Source organism: Aethalodelphis obliquidens, unplaced genomic scaffold, assembly GCF_003676395.1.
Source record: "Aethalodelphis obliquidens isolate GAN/ISIS:26980383/991018 unplaced genomic scaffold, ASM367639v1 scaffold8, whole genome shotgun sequence".
Lineage (NCBI taxonomy): Eukaryota > Metazoa > Chordata > Mammalia > Artiodactyla > Delphinidae > Aethalodelphis > Aethalodelphis obliquidens.
Window position 1 is genome coordinate 7620375 of NW_020837952.1, and position 16324 is coordinate 7636698.

General features: G+C 42.7%; 1 protein-coding gene across 4 annotated transcripts in view; it reads left to right on the forward strand.

Moving 5' to 3' along the window:
• The window catches only part of OS9 (OS9 endoplasmic reticulum lectin), a 29627-nt gene extending 13607 nt beyond the window's left edge, over positions 1-16020 (forward strand). The window contains exons 6-15 of one of the 4 annotated variants that reach the window (XM_027106817.1): positions 11158-11368; positions 11481-11582; positions 11818-11918; positions 12120-12171; positions 12557-12645; positions 12848-13123; positions 13409-13598; positions 14520-14684; positions 14842-14954; positions 15243-16020. In XM_027106817.1, the coding sequence (XP_026962618.1) occupies positions 11158-11368; positions 11481-11582; positions 11818-11918; positions 12120-12171; positions 12557-12645; positions 12848-13123; positions 13409-13598; positions 14520-14684; positions 14842-14954; positions 15243-15368 (1425 nt within the window). In that variant the 3' untranslated portion in view covers positions 15369-16020. Of the gene's footprint in view, positions 1-11157; positions 11369-11477; positions 11583-11817; positions 11919-12119; positions 12172-12556; positions 12646-12847; positions 13124-13408; positions 13599-14519; positions 14685-14841; positions 14955-15242 lie in introns of all 4 variants that reach the window. The other 3 variants (XM_027106816.1, XM_027106820.1, XM_027106819.1) reach the window with 3 other exon arrangements.
• Positions 16021-16324: the final 304 nt, after the last annotated feature.

A 16324-nucleotide genomic window follows, 5' to 3' on the forward strand; every position in this document is an offset into this window, starting at 1 on the left:
ATTAACATATTTTCCTGTAGGCTTTTTGTAGACTCTCTTTATCAGGTGAATGAAGATCCATTCTGTTCCTAATTTGCTGAATATTTTCATGATGCAAAGCTGTGGAATTTTAACACATGTTTTTCTGTATCTATTAAGAGGGTCCTATGGTTTTTCATCTCTGTTTTTTTATATGGTAAATTAAAGTAATACATTTTCTAAGGTTTTTTACCCTTGCATTTCTGGGATAATCCATCGTCATGAACTATTCTTAACACACTGCTATGTTCAGTCTCCTAATACGTGATTTTTACAGCTATTTTCATGTGTGAATTGGTCTATAATTTTCTTTTTTTGTATTGTGCTTACCTTCTTTTGGTATCAGGTAATATTAGCTTCATAAGTGCCTTGAGAATCTTCCCTCTTTCTTTGTTCTCTGAAATAGTTTGCTAAGATAGGAATTCATCTGTTCTTTAAAGGTTTGGGAGAACTCTGTAAAACTGCCTCATCCCCACAATTCACCACAGTATTGGTATATTGTGGCCATGGTTTTTACTACTGTTTTAATTTACTTAATGATAATAAAATTTTTTAGGTTTACTATGTCATGAAACATTAATAAATTATAATTTCTTAAGCCATTATTTCATTCCTAAATTTTCAAATGTATTAGCATAAAATTAGTGTTTTATTTTTATCTAAAATCTGTTTTTGTAGATATACCCCCTTTTTAATTCCTAATATTGACTTTGCCTTTTCTCTTTTTGTTGATCTGTCTTGCCAGAGATTTGTCTATTTGTCCAAGAGCTACCTTTTGACTTTGTTTATCCTCTCTATTGTCTGATTACTATTTCATTAACATCTTCATTATTTTATCTTTATTATTTCTTTCCTTCTTCTTCTTTTAAGTTTGTTCTGTTCTCTTTCTAACTTGGATTTTTTTTCACACTTAAAAAATTTTATATTTAATTTTTGAATAGGTATTAAATTTTCATAGCTCCAATGTAGAAATGCTTTACAAAGTATACAGAGAAAAGCCTCAACACACCTTTCCCCTCATCAGTCTCTTCCCATCCCCATAAAAAGGTAACCATTGTTAGCTTCTTTTTATACACTCAGAAATTTTTTTTGCTCTTATTAAAACATTTTTAAAAATTGAAGTATAGTAGTTGATTATATTATATAAATTACAGGTGTACAATATGGTGATTCACAATTTTTAAAGGTTATACTCCATTTATAGTTATTATAAAATATTGGCTGTATTCCCTGTGTTATACAGTATATCCTTGTAGTTTATTTTATACATTATAGTTTGTACCTCTTAATCCTCTATCCCTATATTGCCCCCCTCTTCATCTCCCCACTGGTAACCACTAGTTTTTTCTCTATATCTGTGATTTGACATTAAGTTATTTATTGCTTTTCCAATGTTAAACCAATTTTGCTTTCCCGAGATGAACCCAGTTCAGTCATATGTATTACCTTTGACTATCCTTTTATATCTTGTTGGGCTCAGTTTGTGATGTTTTAAAGGATCTTGTATAGTGTATCTCCTGAGAGATATTGACCTGTAGTTTTTCCTTCTAGTACTGTCCTTATCATGCTTTAGTGACAAGGTTATGCTAGCCTCAGAAAATAAATTGAAAAATGTTCACTTTTTCTATACTCTGAAGGGTGTGTAAGATTGCAAGTTTTTATTCCTTAAATGTTTGCTAGAATCACCTGGAAAATCATCTCGGTCTAGGTTTTCTTTGTGGAAAGATTTATGGAAACCCTTTATGATTTGTGGAAATCATAAACTTATGATTCATTTGATTTAGTAGTTTTAGGAATATTCAAAGTTTTCTATACCTAGTTGGGTCAGTCTTAGTAAGTTATATTTTTTAGGAATTTATCTAGTTTGTCTCATTTTTCAGATTTATTGGTATAAAGTTGTTCATGATATCCTTCTATTATCTTTCTAATTTCTGTAGCATCTGTAATTAGGCTCTTCTTTTCCTTGCTCATGGGTTATTTTTGCCTTGCTCTTTTGTTACTGGTCAGTTTCTCGAGAGGTTGGTCAGTTTTAGTAGACTTTTCAGAGAACTCATTTTGACTATGTTGACCTTCTGTATCGTATTTGTTTTCCATTGTATTTATTTCCACGCTAACCTTTATTTTCCTTCCTTCTACTTTTTTCAGCTTTAATTTGCTGTTTTCTTCTAACTTCTTGAAATGAATACTTAGTTCATTTCCAGCTTTTCCTCTTGTATAATACGTCTCTTATAAATTTCTCTCCAAGTACTACTTTAGGTATGTATCACAGTTTTCTAAGCCTATTTTAAGTTTATCTAATTTTCAAATGGATACTACTTTCCCATGACTCAAAACCCAGAAACTATAAAGAGGTGTGCAGTGAAAAATTTCCCTCCAAACTTCCCTCCCACCTGCTCATTTCCCATCGCGCCCTCCCCCCACCCCCGCCCCCCAAGTAACCTTGCTTAGATTATTCTTTGTCCTTCCAGCCTTTCTTTGTGTGTTTAAAAGCAATTATGACTAGAGATTCTTATTTCCTGTTCCCTTTTTTTACACACAATACACAGTATATTAAACAGACATTCTGCACCTTGTTTTTGTATATCTTGACAATAATTCTTAGACATCTTTCAGTGGCAGTACATCTAGAACTTTATTCTTTGTTTTCACATTTGCATAATGTTCCATTGTGTGAATATTCTATCATTTTGTCACCATTACTGTACTGATTAAAATAGTTTCCCCCCTACTTTTTGTCATTACAAAAGATTATTCCATTATACATATGTATATGTGTAACTGTATCTTGAAAGTGTAATTGCTGGGTGCAGGTTATATATATTTAAAGATTGTCTTTTTAAAATTTTTGTTATGGAAAATTTAAAACACAGAATCAGAGATAATTGTCCAGTGACCCACCTGTGTGTCGTCTGGCTTGAGCCAATATGGCCAGTCTCATTTCATCTATGCCCTTGGCCACCCCCCTGCACTACACCTCCACTCCCAGATTATTTGGAAACAAATTACAGACATCATATCATTTCATCCATAAATATTTCTGTATTATCCCTAAAAGACTAGAGCCCTTTTAAAAATATAACCACAATACCATATCACACTAAAAAATTAACCATAATTTCTTATCACCAAATATTCAATAATTTCGTTTCCCTGATTATCTTATATATCTCATAATTATATAGATTTTAATGGTGGTACCATTTAATTTGAGTCCTCAAATACAAGTCCTGGACCATGTAAGTTTCAATTTGTTGAGACTTTATGGTCCAGTATATGTCAATTTCTGTGAATGATTCTTTGTGCTTGAAAAGAACGTGTCCTCTACTGTTAGGCACAGTGTTTTCTGTATGTCTTTCAGGTCATGATTGTTCAAATCTTTTGTATCCTTACTGCTTTGTCTTCTGCTATAATTATGGATTTGTGTGTTATTCCTTATTATTCTTTGAATTTATTCATCATTATTCTGTCAGTTGTTGCTTTTGTATCTTGGGGCTATGTATTAATTTGTTCAACAAATGTTTATTAAGTGTTTCTATGTGCCAGGCACTGTTCTAGTTGCTAGCGATATTTCAGGGAACACAACAGACAGAAATGCCTGCTCTAGTTGGGAGAGACAGACAATAAGGAAGATAAAGAATTACACACAATTTAAATTATCGTCCTCATAAATTGAACATTTTAACATTATGAATTGACCTTCTTTATCTAGTAATTTTTTTACTTAAAGTCTCTTGTGTGATAATAATATTAGCTGTAACAGCTTTCATTGAGTTATGTTTGCTTATTTTTTTCATCCTTTTGCTTTTATCTTTTCTATATTCTTATGTTTCAAATGTGTCTCTAAATAGCATATACTTGTATTTTTAACCATTTATATGTGTGTGTGTGTATATTTGGACTTATGTCTAACGTTTTATTTTATGCTTTCTTCTGTTCCACTTTCTTTTTCTCTCCTTTCTTGCTTTTGGTTTGCTTTATTTTGTCTTAATTATGCCACTTTTTCTCTCATCTCAGTGGGAAGTTATTCTCTTTATTTTTTTAAATAACATCTTTATCGAGATATAATTCACATACCACACAATTCAGTGTGCAATTCAGTGGTTTTTCGTATATTCAGTTGTACAACCATCACCACAATCAATTTTAGAACACTGTCATCACCGTAAAAGAAATCCACTACCCTTTAGCAGTTACTTTCCATTCCACCTCTGCACCAAACCCCATCCTCCCTCTAGACAACCTCTAATCTTTCACTCTATAGATTTGCTTATTCTGGGCATTTCATTTCATATATATATGCAATGTGTGACCTTTTGTGTCTGGCTTCTTTCATTTACCGTGTTTTCAAGGGTCATCTGTGCATAGCATGTACTAGTACTTCATTACATTTTATTGCCAAATAATATTCCACATTCTATTTATCCATTCATCAGTTGATGAACACTTGGGTTGTTTGCACTTTTTGGCTATTATGAACAATGCTGCTTTTAACATACGTGAACAAGTTTTTGCGTGGACATATGTTCTCATTTCTTTTGGTACATACCAAGGAGTAGAATTGCTGGATCCTATGGTAATTCTATGTTTAATCTTTCGAGAAACTGCCAGACTGTTTCCAAAGCAGTAGCATCATTTTATAATCCCACAAGTGGTGTATGAGGGTTTCAGTTTCTCCACATCCCCATCAACACTTGTTTTTCATCTCTTTGCCTATAACCTTCCTAGTAAGTATGAAACGGCATCTCATTGTGGTTCTGATTTGCATTTCCCTGATGGTTAAGGACGTGGAGCATCTTTTCATGGGCTTATTAGCAATTTGTCTATCTTCTTTGGAGAAATATCTATTCAGATCTTTTGCCCATTTAAAAATTGCAGTGTCATTTTATTATTGAGTTGTAAAATTTCTTTATATATTCTGGGTACAAGTCCCTTCTCAGATGTGTGATTTGCAAATATTTTCTCCCATTCTGTGGGTTTCCAGTTCACATTCTTGATGGTGTCCTTTGCAACACAAAGGCCTTTAATTTTGATGGATTCCAATTTATCTATTTTTTGTTTTTGTTGTTACTTGTGCTTTTGATGTTGTATCCAACGAACGATTGCCAGGAAGACTTACACCTATGTTTCCTTCTAAGAGTTTTATAGTTTTACATGTAGGTCTTTGATCCAGTTGGATTTAATTTTTTGTATATGGTAGGAAGTAGGAGTCCAACTTCATTCTTTTGCTTGTAGATATCCAGTTGACCTAGCATCATTTGTTGAAAAGATAATTCCCACTGAATCATCTGGGTAACATTGTTGAAAATCAAATGATGATAACAGTGAAAATTAATTTCTGGACTCTCAATTCTGTTTTCTTGGTCTAGATATTTATACTTATGTCAGTACCACAATGTCTTGATTATTGTAGCTTTGTAGCAAATTTTGAAATCCATAAGTACAATTCAAAATCCAATCCTGTTCTTTTTTTTCAAGATTGTTTTGGCTATGTGGAGTTCCTCGAATTTTCATATGAATTTTAGGAACAGTTTGTTAATTTCTGCAAAGAACGTGTCTGAAATTTTGATAGAGATTGCATTGAATCTGAAGATCAATTTGGGGAGTATTGTCATCTTAACAGTATTAAGTCTTGTAATCTGTGAACTTGGATGTCCTTCTGTTTGTCTTTAATTTCTTTCAGCAATGTTTTGTAGTTTTGGAAGTTTTTTTGTTTTGTTTTGGTTTTTTCCTGGGACATAGTGGGTTTTAAAGAATAGTTAGCTATTGGGGTTTTTTTGTTTTTTTGTTTTGGCTGTGTTGGGTCTTTGTTGTGGTGCACGGGCTTCTCATTGTGGTGGCTTCTCTTGTTGCAGAGCATGGGCTCTAGGCACGTGGGCTTCAGTAGTTGCAGCACACAGGCTCAGTAGTTGCAGCGCAGGGGCTCTAGGGCGTGCGGGCTTCAGTAGTTGTGGCACACAGGCTTAGTTGCTCTGGGGCATGTGGGAATCTTCCCCAACCAGGAATGGAACACATGTCCCCTGCATTGGCAGGCAGATTCTTAACCACTGCGCCACCAGGGAAGTCGTATTGTTTTTATATTATTATTTTTTTAAAATTGAAGTATAGTTGATTAAGGGAGTTCCCTGGTAGTCCAGTGGTTGACTCTGTGCTTCCAGTGCAGGGGGCACGGGTTTGATCCCTGGTCGGGGAACTAAGATCCTGCAAGCCACGTGGCAGAAAAAAAAAAGTGTGAAGTCTAGTTGATTTAGTGTTTTGTAGTTTTCAGAATAATAGTTCTACACTTATTTTGCTACATTTATTCCCAATTACTTAATTCTCTTTGATGCTATTGCAAATGTAATTATTAATTTTATTTTTGGACTGTTCATTGCAGGTGTATAGAAATACAGTTGATTCCTATATCCTGTAACCTACTGAACTCATTTATTGTAATGTTTTTTTTTTTTTTCTAGTAGATTCGTTAGGATTTTCTATATGCAAGATCAGGTCATCTTGTAAATAAAGATAGTTTTAGTTTTTCTAATCTAGATGCCTTTTATTTCATTTTCTTGCCTAATTGCCCTAGTCAGAACCTCCAGTATGATGTTGAATAGAAGTGGCATGAGCAGACATCCTTCTCTTGTTCCTGATCTCAGGGGGAAACCATTCAGTTTTTTACCGTTAAGTATAGTGTTAGCTGTGGATTTTTCATAGATGCCTTTTTTTTTTTTTTAAAAAATGGTTATTTTTTTTTTTTTTTGGCTGCATTGGGTCTTCATTGCTGTGCGCGGGCTTTCTCTAGTTGCAGCGAGCAGGGGCTACTCTTTGTTGAGGTGTGCGGGATTATTGCGGTAGCTTCTCCTGTTGCAGAGCACGGGCTCTAGGCGCACGGGCTTCAGTAGTTGCAGCACACGGGCTCAGTAGTTGCAGCACGTGGGCCCTAGAGCGCACAGGCTTCAGTAGTTGTGGCTCGAGAGCGCAGGCTCAGTAGTTGTGGCGCATGGGCTTAGCTGCTCCACGGCATGTGGGATCTTCCCGGACCAGGGATTAAACCCGTGTCCCCTGCATTGGCAGGTGGATTCTTAACCACTGTGCCACCAGGAAAGTCCTATAGATGCCTTTTATCTGATCGATGAAGTTCCCCTTTTCCTTGTTTGTTGAATGTTTTGATCATGAAGAGATATTGAATTTTGTCAAATGCTTTTTCTGTATCCATTGAGATAATCATGTGGTTTTTGTCCTTTATTCTATTGATAGGATGTATTAATTAAATTAATTGATTTAAAAAATGTTAACCCAACCCTGTACTCCTGGAATAAATCCCACTTAGCCATGGTGTGTAATCCTTTTTATATGTTGTGGAATTCATTTAACTAGTTGAGGACTTGGGGGTTTATAATCATGAGAGATTTTGGCCTGTGGTTTCCTTTTTTGTGATATCTTTATATAGATTTGGTGTCAGGGTAATACTTGTCTCATAGAATGCGTTGGGAAGTATTCTCTCCTCTTCTATTTTTGGAAGAGTTTGAGACCGATTGCTATTTTTATTTTTTAAATGTTTGATAGAATTCATCAGTAGACCCACCTGACCCAAGTTTTTCTATGTAGCTAGTGTTTTAATTACTAACTTAATCTCTTTACTTGTTACTGGTCTATTCAGATTGTCTATTTCTTCTTGAGTCAGTTTTGGTAGTTTGTGTCTTTCTAGAAATTTGTCCATTTCATCTGAGTTATCTGATTTGTTGGCATATAGGTGATCATCGTATTCCTTTACAATCCTTTTTATATCTGTAAGGTTGGTAGTAATGTTCCTTCTTTCATTCTCAACTGTACTAATTTGAGTCTTCTCTTTTTTTCTTGGTCAATCTAGTTAAAGTTTTGTCACTTTTATTTATCTTTTCAAAAATCAACTTTTAGTTTATTTTCTCTATTGCTTTTCTGTTCTCTATTTCATTCATTTCTGTTCTAATCCGTATTATTTCCTTCCCCCTGCTTGCTTTGGGTTTAGTTTGCTTTACTTTTTCAGGTTATGGGTCTGATTTCTTTTTTGTATTTTACAGGTAAAAATTTTCTTCTAAGCACTGCTTTAGCTGCATTCCATAAGTTTTGATATATTGTGTCTTCATTGTGTTTTCACTCATCTTAGTATTTTCTAATTTTCTTGTGATTTCTTCTTTGAGCCATTTGCTACTTAGGAGTATATTGTTTAATTTCCACATATTTATGAATTCCCCCAAATTCCTTTATATTATTGATTTCTAATATCATTCCATTGTGGTCAGAGAACATACTTTGCCCCTCCTTTCCTTTTTAAATTTATTTCATTGAAGTATACTGGATTTACAATGTTGTGTTAATTTCTGCTGTACAGCAAAGTGATTCAGTTATATATACATTCTTTTTCATAATTCTTTTCCATTGTGGTTTATCAAAAGATATTGAATATAGTTTCCTATACAGTAGGACTGTGTTGTTTATCCAGTCTATATATAATAGTTTGCATCTGCTAATCCCAAACTCCCAATCCTTCTCTCCTCCACCTCCCCTCCCCCTTGGCAATCACAAGTCTGTTCTTTATGTCTGTGAGTCTATTTCTGTTTCATAGATAAGTTCATTTGCATAATATTTTAGATTCATATATGATATCATAATGTATTTGTCTTTCTCTTTCTGACTTACTTCACTTAATATGGTCATCTCTAGGTCCATCCATGTTGCTGCAAATGGCATTATTTCATCCTTTTTTACAGCTGAGTAGTATTCCATTGTACATGTGTACCACATCATCTTTATCCAATCATCCATCCTATTCATCCATTGATGGACATTTGTTTCCATGTCTTGGCTATTGTAAACAGTGCTGCTGTTAACATAGGGGTGCGTGTATCTTTTTGAATTATAGGAGAACATACTTTGTATGATTTAAGTTCTTAGCTCCTTGAACATATTTATAATGACTACTTTAAAATGTTTCTCTATTATAAAGCAGAAAATAACACACCATTGTAAAGCAATTATACTCCAATAAAGATGTTAAAAAAAATGTTTCTCTGTGAAATCTAACATCTGTGCCCTCTCACAGGCATGTTCTGTTGCCTGCTTTTTTCCTGTGTATGCGTCACACTGAATTGTTTCTTTGCATATCTCGTAATATTTTGTTGAAAACCAGACATTTTTGGTATTATATTGAAGCAAGTCTGAATACTGACTTGCCCTCCACCACAAGACTTGTTTTGGTTGTTTGCTTGTTTATTTCTTTAGTGACTTGGCTGGGCTATTTTAATGAAGTCTACTTCTCCTACAATATGAGGCCTCTGATGTCACTTCTTTGAGAGCACAGCCTTGGACATGCACACAGTCACACGAGAAGACAGTGGTTTCAGCAGGGCTCACTTTGTCTCTTTTGCTGATGTTACCCTGTCTGCCTCTGCTGGTCTCATACCCAGCTGTTCTTACCCATTAATTGCCAGCTGATTGCTCTGTAGTTTGTTACATGTGGGGCATAAGTTGGTCCATAGTCTGATCCAATTAAATTTGGGCCCCTTTACAGGGGTTGGTTTTTTTGTTTGTTTTTTTTTTTGCGGTACGCGGGCCTCTCACTGTTGTGGCCTCTCCCGTTGCGGAGCACAGGCTCCGGACGCGCATGCTCAGCGGCCATGGCTCACGGGCCCAGCCGCTCCGCGGCATGTGGGATCTTCCCGGACCGGGGCACGAACCCGTGTCCCCTGCATCGGCAGGCGGACTCTCAACCACTGCACCACCAGGGAAGTCCCCAGGGGTTGTTTTTGATGCTATCAGCTTCTTTAGTACTTACCATCAAATTTTTCATTTTTTTGAATGTGCCCGTAGGCTTAAACTTCCCCATACTCTGTTTTACATGAAGTCAGTTCCTTTGGAAAGAGCTTTGGAGCTCTCTGTTCTTATGGATTGCCTCTCTGCTGGGCAGAATCTCTAAGCCCCTGCTCCGGAGCTGGTATCAGGGACAGTGATCCAGTTCTGTCAGAGTGACACTCCTGGGCAGGGGTAATAGCCTCTGATCTTCTCAGTTTGCATCTCTGTTGTGAAACCTCTACCCTTTTAGTGATCTGTGGTGGGATCAAGGCCTAATATTCTTGTCCTGCTGCACCTGAAATAGAGCCTCTGTCCTATGAGTGGGGCTGGGTGGAGGAAGGGAATCCTCAATCTCTTGACCACATTCAACAGGAATTTATTCTCTGCAACTCAGAACTAGAGAGGACTGACAAATATTGGTGGCCTGCCCCTCTGGTGAAATACCACATCCCTTGGCTGGATGCTGAGGGGATAGGAAGCCCCGTTTTTTGGACCACACTCACCTGGAGTGGAGCATCTGTCTAAGTGAGCTGTGAAGTGGCGGTTGGGGAAAGAGAGGGAGGGAGCAGGTCATGGCCCAAGTACTGCACACTTTCACGGTCCAAGATGTAGCAGATTTTCTTGAATAGATGTTTTTTAATTTGTTGTATGTCCTTAGGAAAATTTCCAGAGATTTTAAATGTGAATTTAAAAAAACTGTTCACCGGTAATGGAATTTCACTAAGCAGTGGGTCTGCAGAGCTCCTGCTGCTATTCAGAAGTGGGGCCTCCCTTCTACTTTTAATAGTTACTTTAGAAATTACAATGGTGTATGCTAAATTTATCAAAGGCTAACATTGATTGATATCTTTGTTCTCTTTCTGAATAATACAAGGACCTTAGAACTGTTTGACGTTTTTTTAAAATCATACACACACATACAAAGAATATATAGATTTCAAATACATATGAAAATATATATCAAATATGTAAAAGTACGTACATACTGTATTTATATAAAGCAATAACGTGAAACAAATCAGCCGGTTACCTACAGTTGAGCTGCCCAAGTTCAGTTCCTATTTTTTACCACTTAGCAGCTGGTCAGCCTGGATAAGTCCCTCAACCACCTCAAACCTAAGTTTCTTGAGCCACAGAGTTGAGATACTAGTACCTCCCTTACTGGGTTTCTGTGATAATTAAATGAGATAATGCATGCAAAGTGCCATGTGCACAGTGTATGCACAGTGCCTGACAAACTGTAAGTGCTTAATGGAAGACCGCTGCTCTGAGAACTAATGGTAATTGTTGGTGGTAATTACTATTTACTCACCCTCTCTGTCCTGGCAGTTCCTCTGTGACGAGGGCGCTGGTATTTCTGGGGACTACATTGATCGAGTGGATGAGCCCTTGTCCTGCTCTTATGTGCTGACCATTCGGACTCCTCGGCTCTGCCCTCACCCCCTCCTCCGGCCCCCACCCAGTGCTGCTCCCCAGGCCATTCTCTGCCACCCTGCCCTGCAGCCTGAGGAGTACATGGCCTACATTCAGAGGCAAGCTGGTGAGTAATTAAAACGAGGAAGGAGAGACATGGGGAGGGACATGCAGAAGATGAAGTACTGAAGAGCTGAGAGGAATGTGTCCCGTCCTGCCTACGCGCTGTCTTTCAGTAGACTCAAAGCAGTACGGAGACAAAGCCGTAGAGGGTCGGCAAGACCTGGACCCTCAAATATGGAGTGAAACCAAGCCTGGGGTGATGCCCCAAAAGAAAGCAGGTAGGCCCTTGTGTCACCTGTTCCATGAAACAGGTCTCCCGTTTCTTCCCTTCTCCAGCGTTACCGTCCTGTACACCCAGGGGTGTCTTGTCCTTAACAGTCCTGACTGTTGGGGTGGGTGAAAAAGTACTACGGGCCCTAAGCCCTTAGTAACAGAGGAGAGCGAACCCCATGCTATTTGCTCCCTTCTGTTTCTCCCCTCCTTTCAGGTTCTCCCTTGTTCTCTGTATTCCAGGCGCAAGCCTAGCCAAGGATGATGGTAAGGAATCAGATTTCTGGAAGATGCTTCACGAGCCAGAGGAACAGGCGCCAGAAACGGGGGAGGCACAGGCTGAGGTGAGAGCCAGCTTCCTAGCCGCTTCTCTGATGAGGCTGAGCCTGGGCTTTGGGCTGGAGGGCCACTCAAGCTGAGGTCATTATGATGGGATGACCTCCATTTACCTAGGGATGGAAGCATTTACCCAGAGTCATTGCTTTAAGAGTACGGTTGGCATGCATAAGCCTGCGTACTTGACTCTGCCCTTTTCTTCTCATCAGGAGCAAGAACCAAACCTTGAGGCAACGGATCCAGCGCCAGGCTCCCACGATGGTGAGTGAACCCTCCACGTCTCCTTTACCGCTTGAATGTATTTTCAGGCTCTGCAGGGGGCAGGTGCAGGGTAGGGATAGAGCTAAAACACTGGGAGGGAGGTTGGGCAGCCAGGCCAGCAGCAGATTCCTTTTTATAGGAGTGCGTGAAAGAGCAGGGGACGCGGCAGCTGGTTAGCATCCTTCTCTCTCTCACCTGGGAGGCCCCCTTAGGCCACATGAGCACTCTCTGGAGGGGTGTGTTGGGCCCTATCTCTCACACTGGACAGGTAGTTCCTGCAGGCAGGGACTGTGTCCTTCCTTGGCCTCCTCAATTCCTCTACTTAGGAAGTAAAAACAGAATTAATTTAAGACACAATGGGTCCGTTCCTGTTCTTTCATCACAGATTTCCAGAACAACGTGCAGGTCAAAGTGATTCGGAGTCCGGCAGACTTGATTCGATTGATAGAGGAGCTGAAGGGTGGAACAAGAAAGGTATGGGCCCTGCTCCAGGGAGGGGTGGAACCTGCCTCCCTGCTGGGAGCATTCGGAAAACCACTCCTGACCTGGGCCTGACCTCAACTTCCTTTACTCCTCCTGAGTCCCCCGCTACCACCTCCCTGTTTGTCTGCCCACCACGTGTCTACAGAAACCCCAGCCATCTACCATCTCCCTCTTTCTCCCGATCCCCACCCAGGGGAAGCCAGACGCAGGCCAAGAGCAGCCTGGAGACGGTGCTGCAGAAGTCGCTCCCAGGGGACCGGAGGTGAAGGAAAAGCGTGATCCAGAACATGAGAACGAGGTGGAAGAAGAGGAGGACGATGAGGATGAAGAAGACGATGAGGATGAAAAGCAGTTGCTGGGAGAATTTGAGAAGGAACTGGAAGGGATACTGCTCCCGTCAGACCGAGACCGGCTCCGTGCGGAGGTGAAGGCTGGCATGGAGCGGGAGCTGGAGAACATCATCCAGGAGGTGAGCTCCACTCTCTCCACTCTTCTGCCGGCTGCTTCCGCAGCTGCCAGCGCCTGTGGGCGGGACAGGCCCAGGGACCGGAGGAGAACAGGGGCAGCACCTCGCCTGCCTGGGACATATGACCTGGCGCCCTGAACCGCTAGCTGCTTACTTAATTAAAAGGGGGAATGGTGGGGAAAGGGGTCAGAGAGAAGGATGAGACTCAGATACTACTCCTCCGTGGAGCATGGACTGCCCCTCACACTGCAGACCCTTGACTCTCCACCCCCACCTTGGGCCTCCCAGACAGAGAAAGAGCTGGACCCAGACGGGCTGAAGAAGGAGGCGGAGCGTGATCGGGCTATGCTGGCCCTGACATCCACTCTCAACAAACTCATCAAAAGGCTGGAGGAAAAACAGAGTCCAGAGCTGATGAAGAAGCACCAGAAAAGGAGGGTTGTCCCCCAGAAGCGTCCCCCATCCCCCCAGCCAGCAGGTGAGAACTGTCAGACAGGAAGGAGCAGCCAGGTCCGTCATCTTCATCCCTTCTGAGAATGCTCTCTCTCTCTCTTTCTGGGGTACTGTTCTCGCGCTTGCCTTCTTCCCAACACCTCTGTCCCTTCGCCTGGTTACCTCCTAGTCGTCCTTTTGGGAAGCAGCTTTCGGAGGCCACAGGGCCTCTGGCTTGCTGGCGTGCCTGTTTGCCGGCTTGCTCCTGTACATCCAGTGCCTAGCACTTTGGCCGGCACCGTGGATGATCAGTAGATATTAACCGAATGATGTGAGCCTGTGTGCGGAAGACCGCACGTCTGTGACAGGTGCTGCCTATCGATGGCTAGCACTGCGCAGGGAGCGGCCCCAGCTAGCAGGGTGTCAGTGGGGCAGCCCAGCTGCTCATAAGCCAGCTGCCTGGACAGACTCGAAGTTCGCTTCCTCTTGCGCCCCTTGTGTCCATTCCACGGGGCCTATGGGTGTGGAGACCAGGCATTCCAAATGGAATGTCCTAGTCTCAAACCTCCCATCCCACTCTCTCTATTATAAACACTGAAATGTCTTTTGAGTCCCAACATTGTGGGGTGCCAAACCAGTTTTCCAACCTGCTTCTTAAAACAAACTTCTTTGCAGGCCCAGGTGGCCTGATTTTTGCTTCAGAAAGCAGTCGTTCTCCTGTAGGTGATGGGCAGAATTATCGGGTCGGGAGGGAAGGAGGAGACTGCAGTTGGTGCAGGGAGCTTTACGGGTTGCAGCGGGGTGGGGTGATGGGCACTAATTTATTCTGAGCACTGGCTCACATACATGTTCGAGATGGAATAACTGCCGAAACCAACTGATGGCTTAGGGAGAGGCGACCACCACAGCCCCTCACCCTGGAGTCACGGCTCTGCTTTGTGTCTCCCTGTGTGTCTCCCCCTCTAAGAGGAGGATCCTGAGCACAGAGTCCGGGTCCGGGTCACCAAGCTCCATCACGGAGGCCCCAATCAGGATCTGACTGTCCTCGAGATGAAACGGGAAAACCCACAACTGAAACAAATCGAGGGGCTGGTGAAAGAGCTGCTGGAGAGGGAGGGACTCACAGCCGAAGGTGGGCCCTGGAGGGCGGGCTGGATTCAGAGCTGTTGGAAGGGCTTGCTGCCGAAGTGGAGGGGCTGGGAACCTCGGCCGGGGGCCCGGGGGCAGAGGACCTGTGCTGAAGCTCCCACCCCTCCTCTCTATTCACCGGCTGTCCCGATCCTTTCCAGGGAAAATTGAGATCAAAATTGTCCGACCGGGGACTGAAGGGACTGAGGAGGATGCGCGCTGGCTGACTGATGAGGACACGAAAAACCTCAAGGAGATCTTCTTCAATATCTTGGTGAGAGGCGCCCCGCCCGCGAGTCCTGTCCAGCCTTCCCTCTCCCGCAACCAGCTGAGGTGTTGAGGGTGTGGTTGAGAATCCTCCAACCTCGCCGCTGGCTCAGCCTCAGTTTCCTCATCCGTAGGACGAGGCTATTGGTTCTGGGCATCGGGCCCTCAGCCAGAGAGCCCCACGAGCCGTGTGTGCGCTGGCTTCTGCCTGCCCCATGCTTGCCCGCCCTCCCGGATCCTCCAGCGCCCGGGGCCTCCCTCGGCCTCCGCTCACCCCGCTGTGCCCTCCCACCAGGTGCAGGGAGCTGAAGAGGCGCAGAAGGAGCGGCAGCGGCAGAAAGAGCTGGAGAGCAATTACCGCCGGGTGTGGGGCTCTCGGGGCGGGGAGGGCACGGGGGACCTGGATGAATTTGACTTCTGAGACCACCGCCTTTGGCTCGCCACGGAGTCCAGAGTCTTCCTAGAGTGGCCCTGCCTCCTTCCCCCCCCCCCAACCCCCGGGGTCCTGAGGCAAAACAGCAGAGGAGAGCTGAGCTGTGAGCTGTGGACCTCGAGGCCCTCCTGGGGGTGTGGAGGGGCCTCGGGCTGAGCGCTGCTGCTACTGCTGAGAGCGCCCTCAAGACCTCCTAGGCCTGTGAGATCTGCTTTCCTGGGCTTCTCCCCGTACCCGCGTCCTTTCCTCCCGGCTTCCCCAGTGTCGTCTCCCAGCTTGTGGGTTCCTTTGCCCTCCCTACCTAGAGCGTTGTGAGATCTTTTGAGTGGAGTAGGGCAGGGGGAGCAAGAAGTGCGGGGCGGTCAGCAGGCCCCAAGAGGCAGGCCCACCCCTGCCTTACACCTGTTCAGAGGGCCTTCCCCCTTCCCCCAGACTGGCTTGGGATGTCCTGCCCCTTTCCCTTTCCACACTGTTCCCTACAGTCTGTGCTTCTGAGTTGAAGCACCTTCTCTCTGTTGCTGAGAAAATGGGAAGAAAGTTGCCCACCACCTCTAACACGATCCCATGAAAAGGGTAGGCTGCGAATCCACCCACCATGTTCTAGAACAATCAGGTTTCTAAATAAAGAAATGGACCATCACACCATCAATCTTTTTTTTTCTTTTGGGAGGGGGTAGGTGGGTTTGGGGCTCAGTAGGGAGGAGACTTGGTGTTCTCCTCAGGCTGGAGGGCACGCTCTCTGATCCCATTCTGTGCGCCACAGTCCCGGCAGTAGCAGTGGGGCTGGAGTATGCAGGAAGAGACCAGGACGGTGAAACAAAGCCTGCTGGCCTGGCCCTGACTGAAACACTTGCAGTGCTGGTGTCCCTTCTTTTCGTCATCTGTCCATTTCTGTCCCTTCTCTTCTCCCCTTTATATCCCGAGAGCCACAAGGTACACACGGA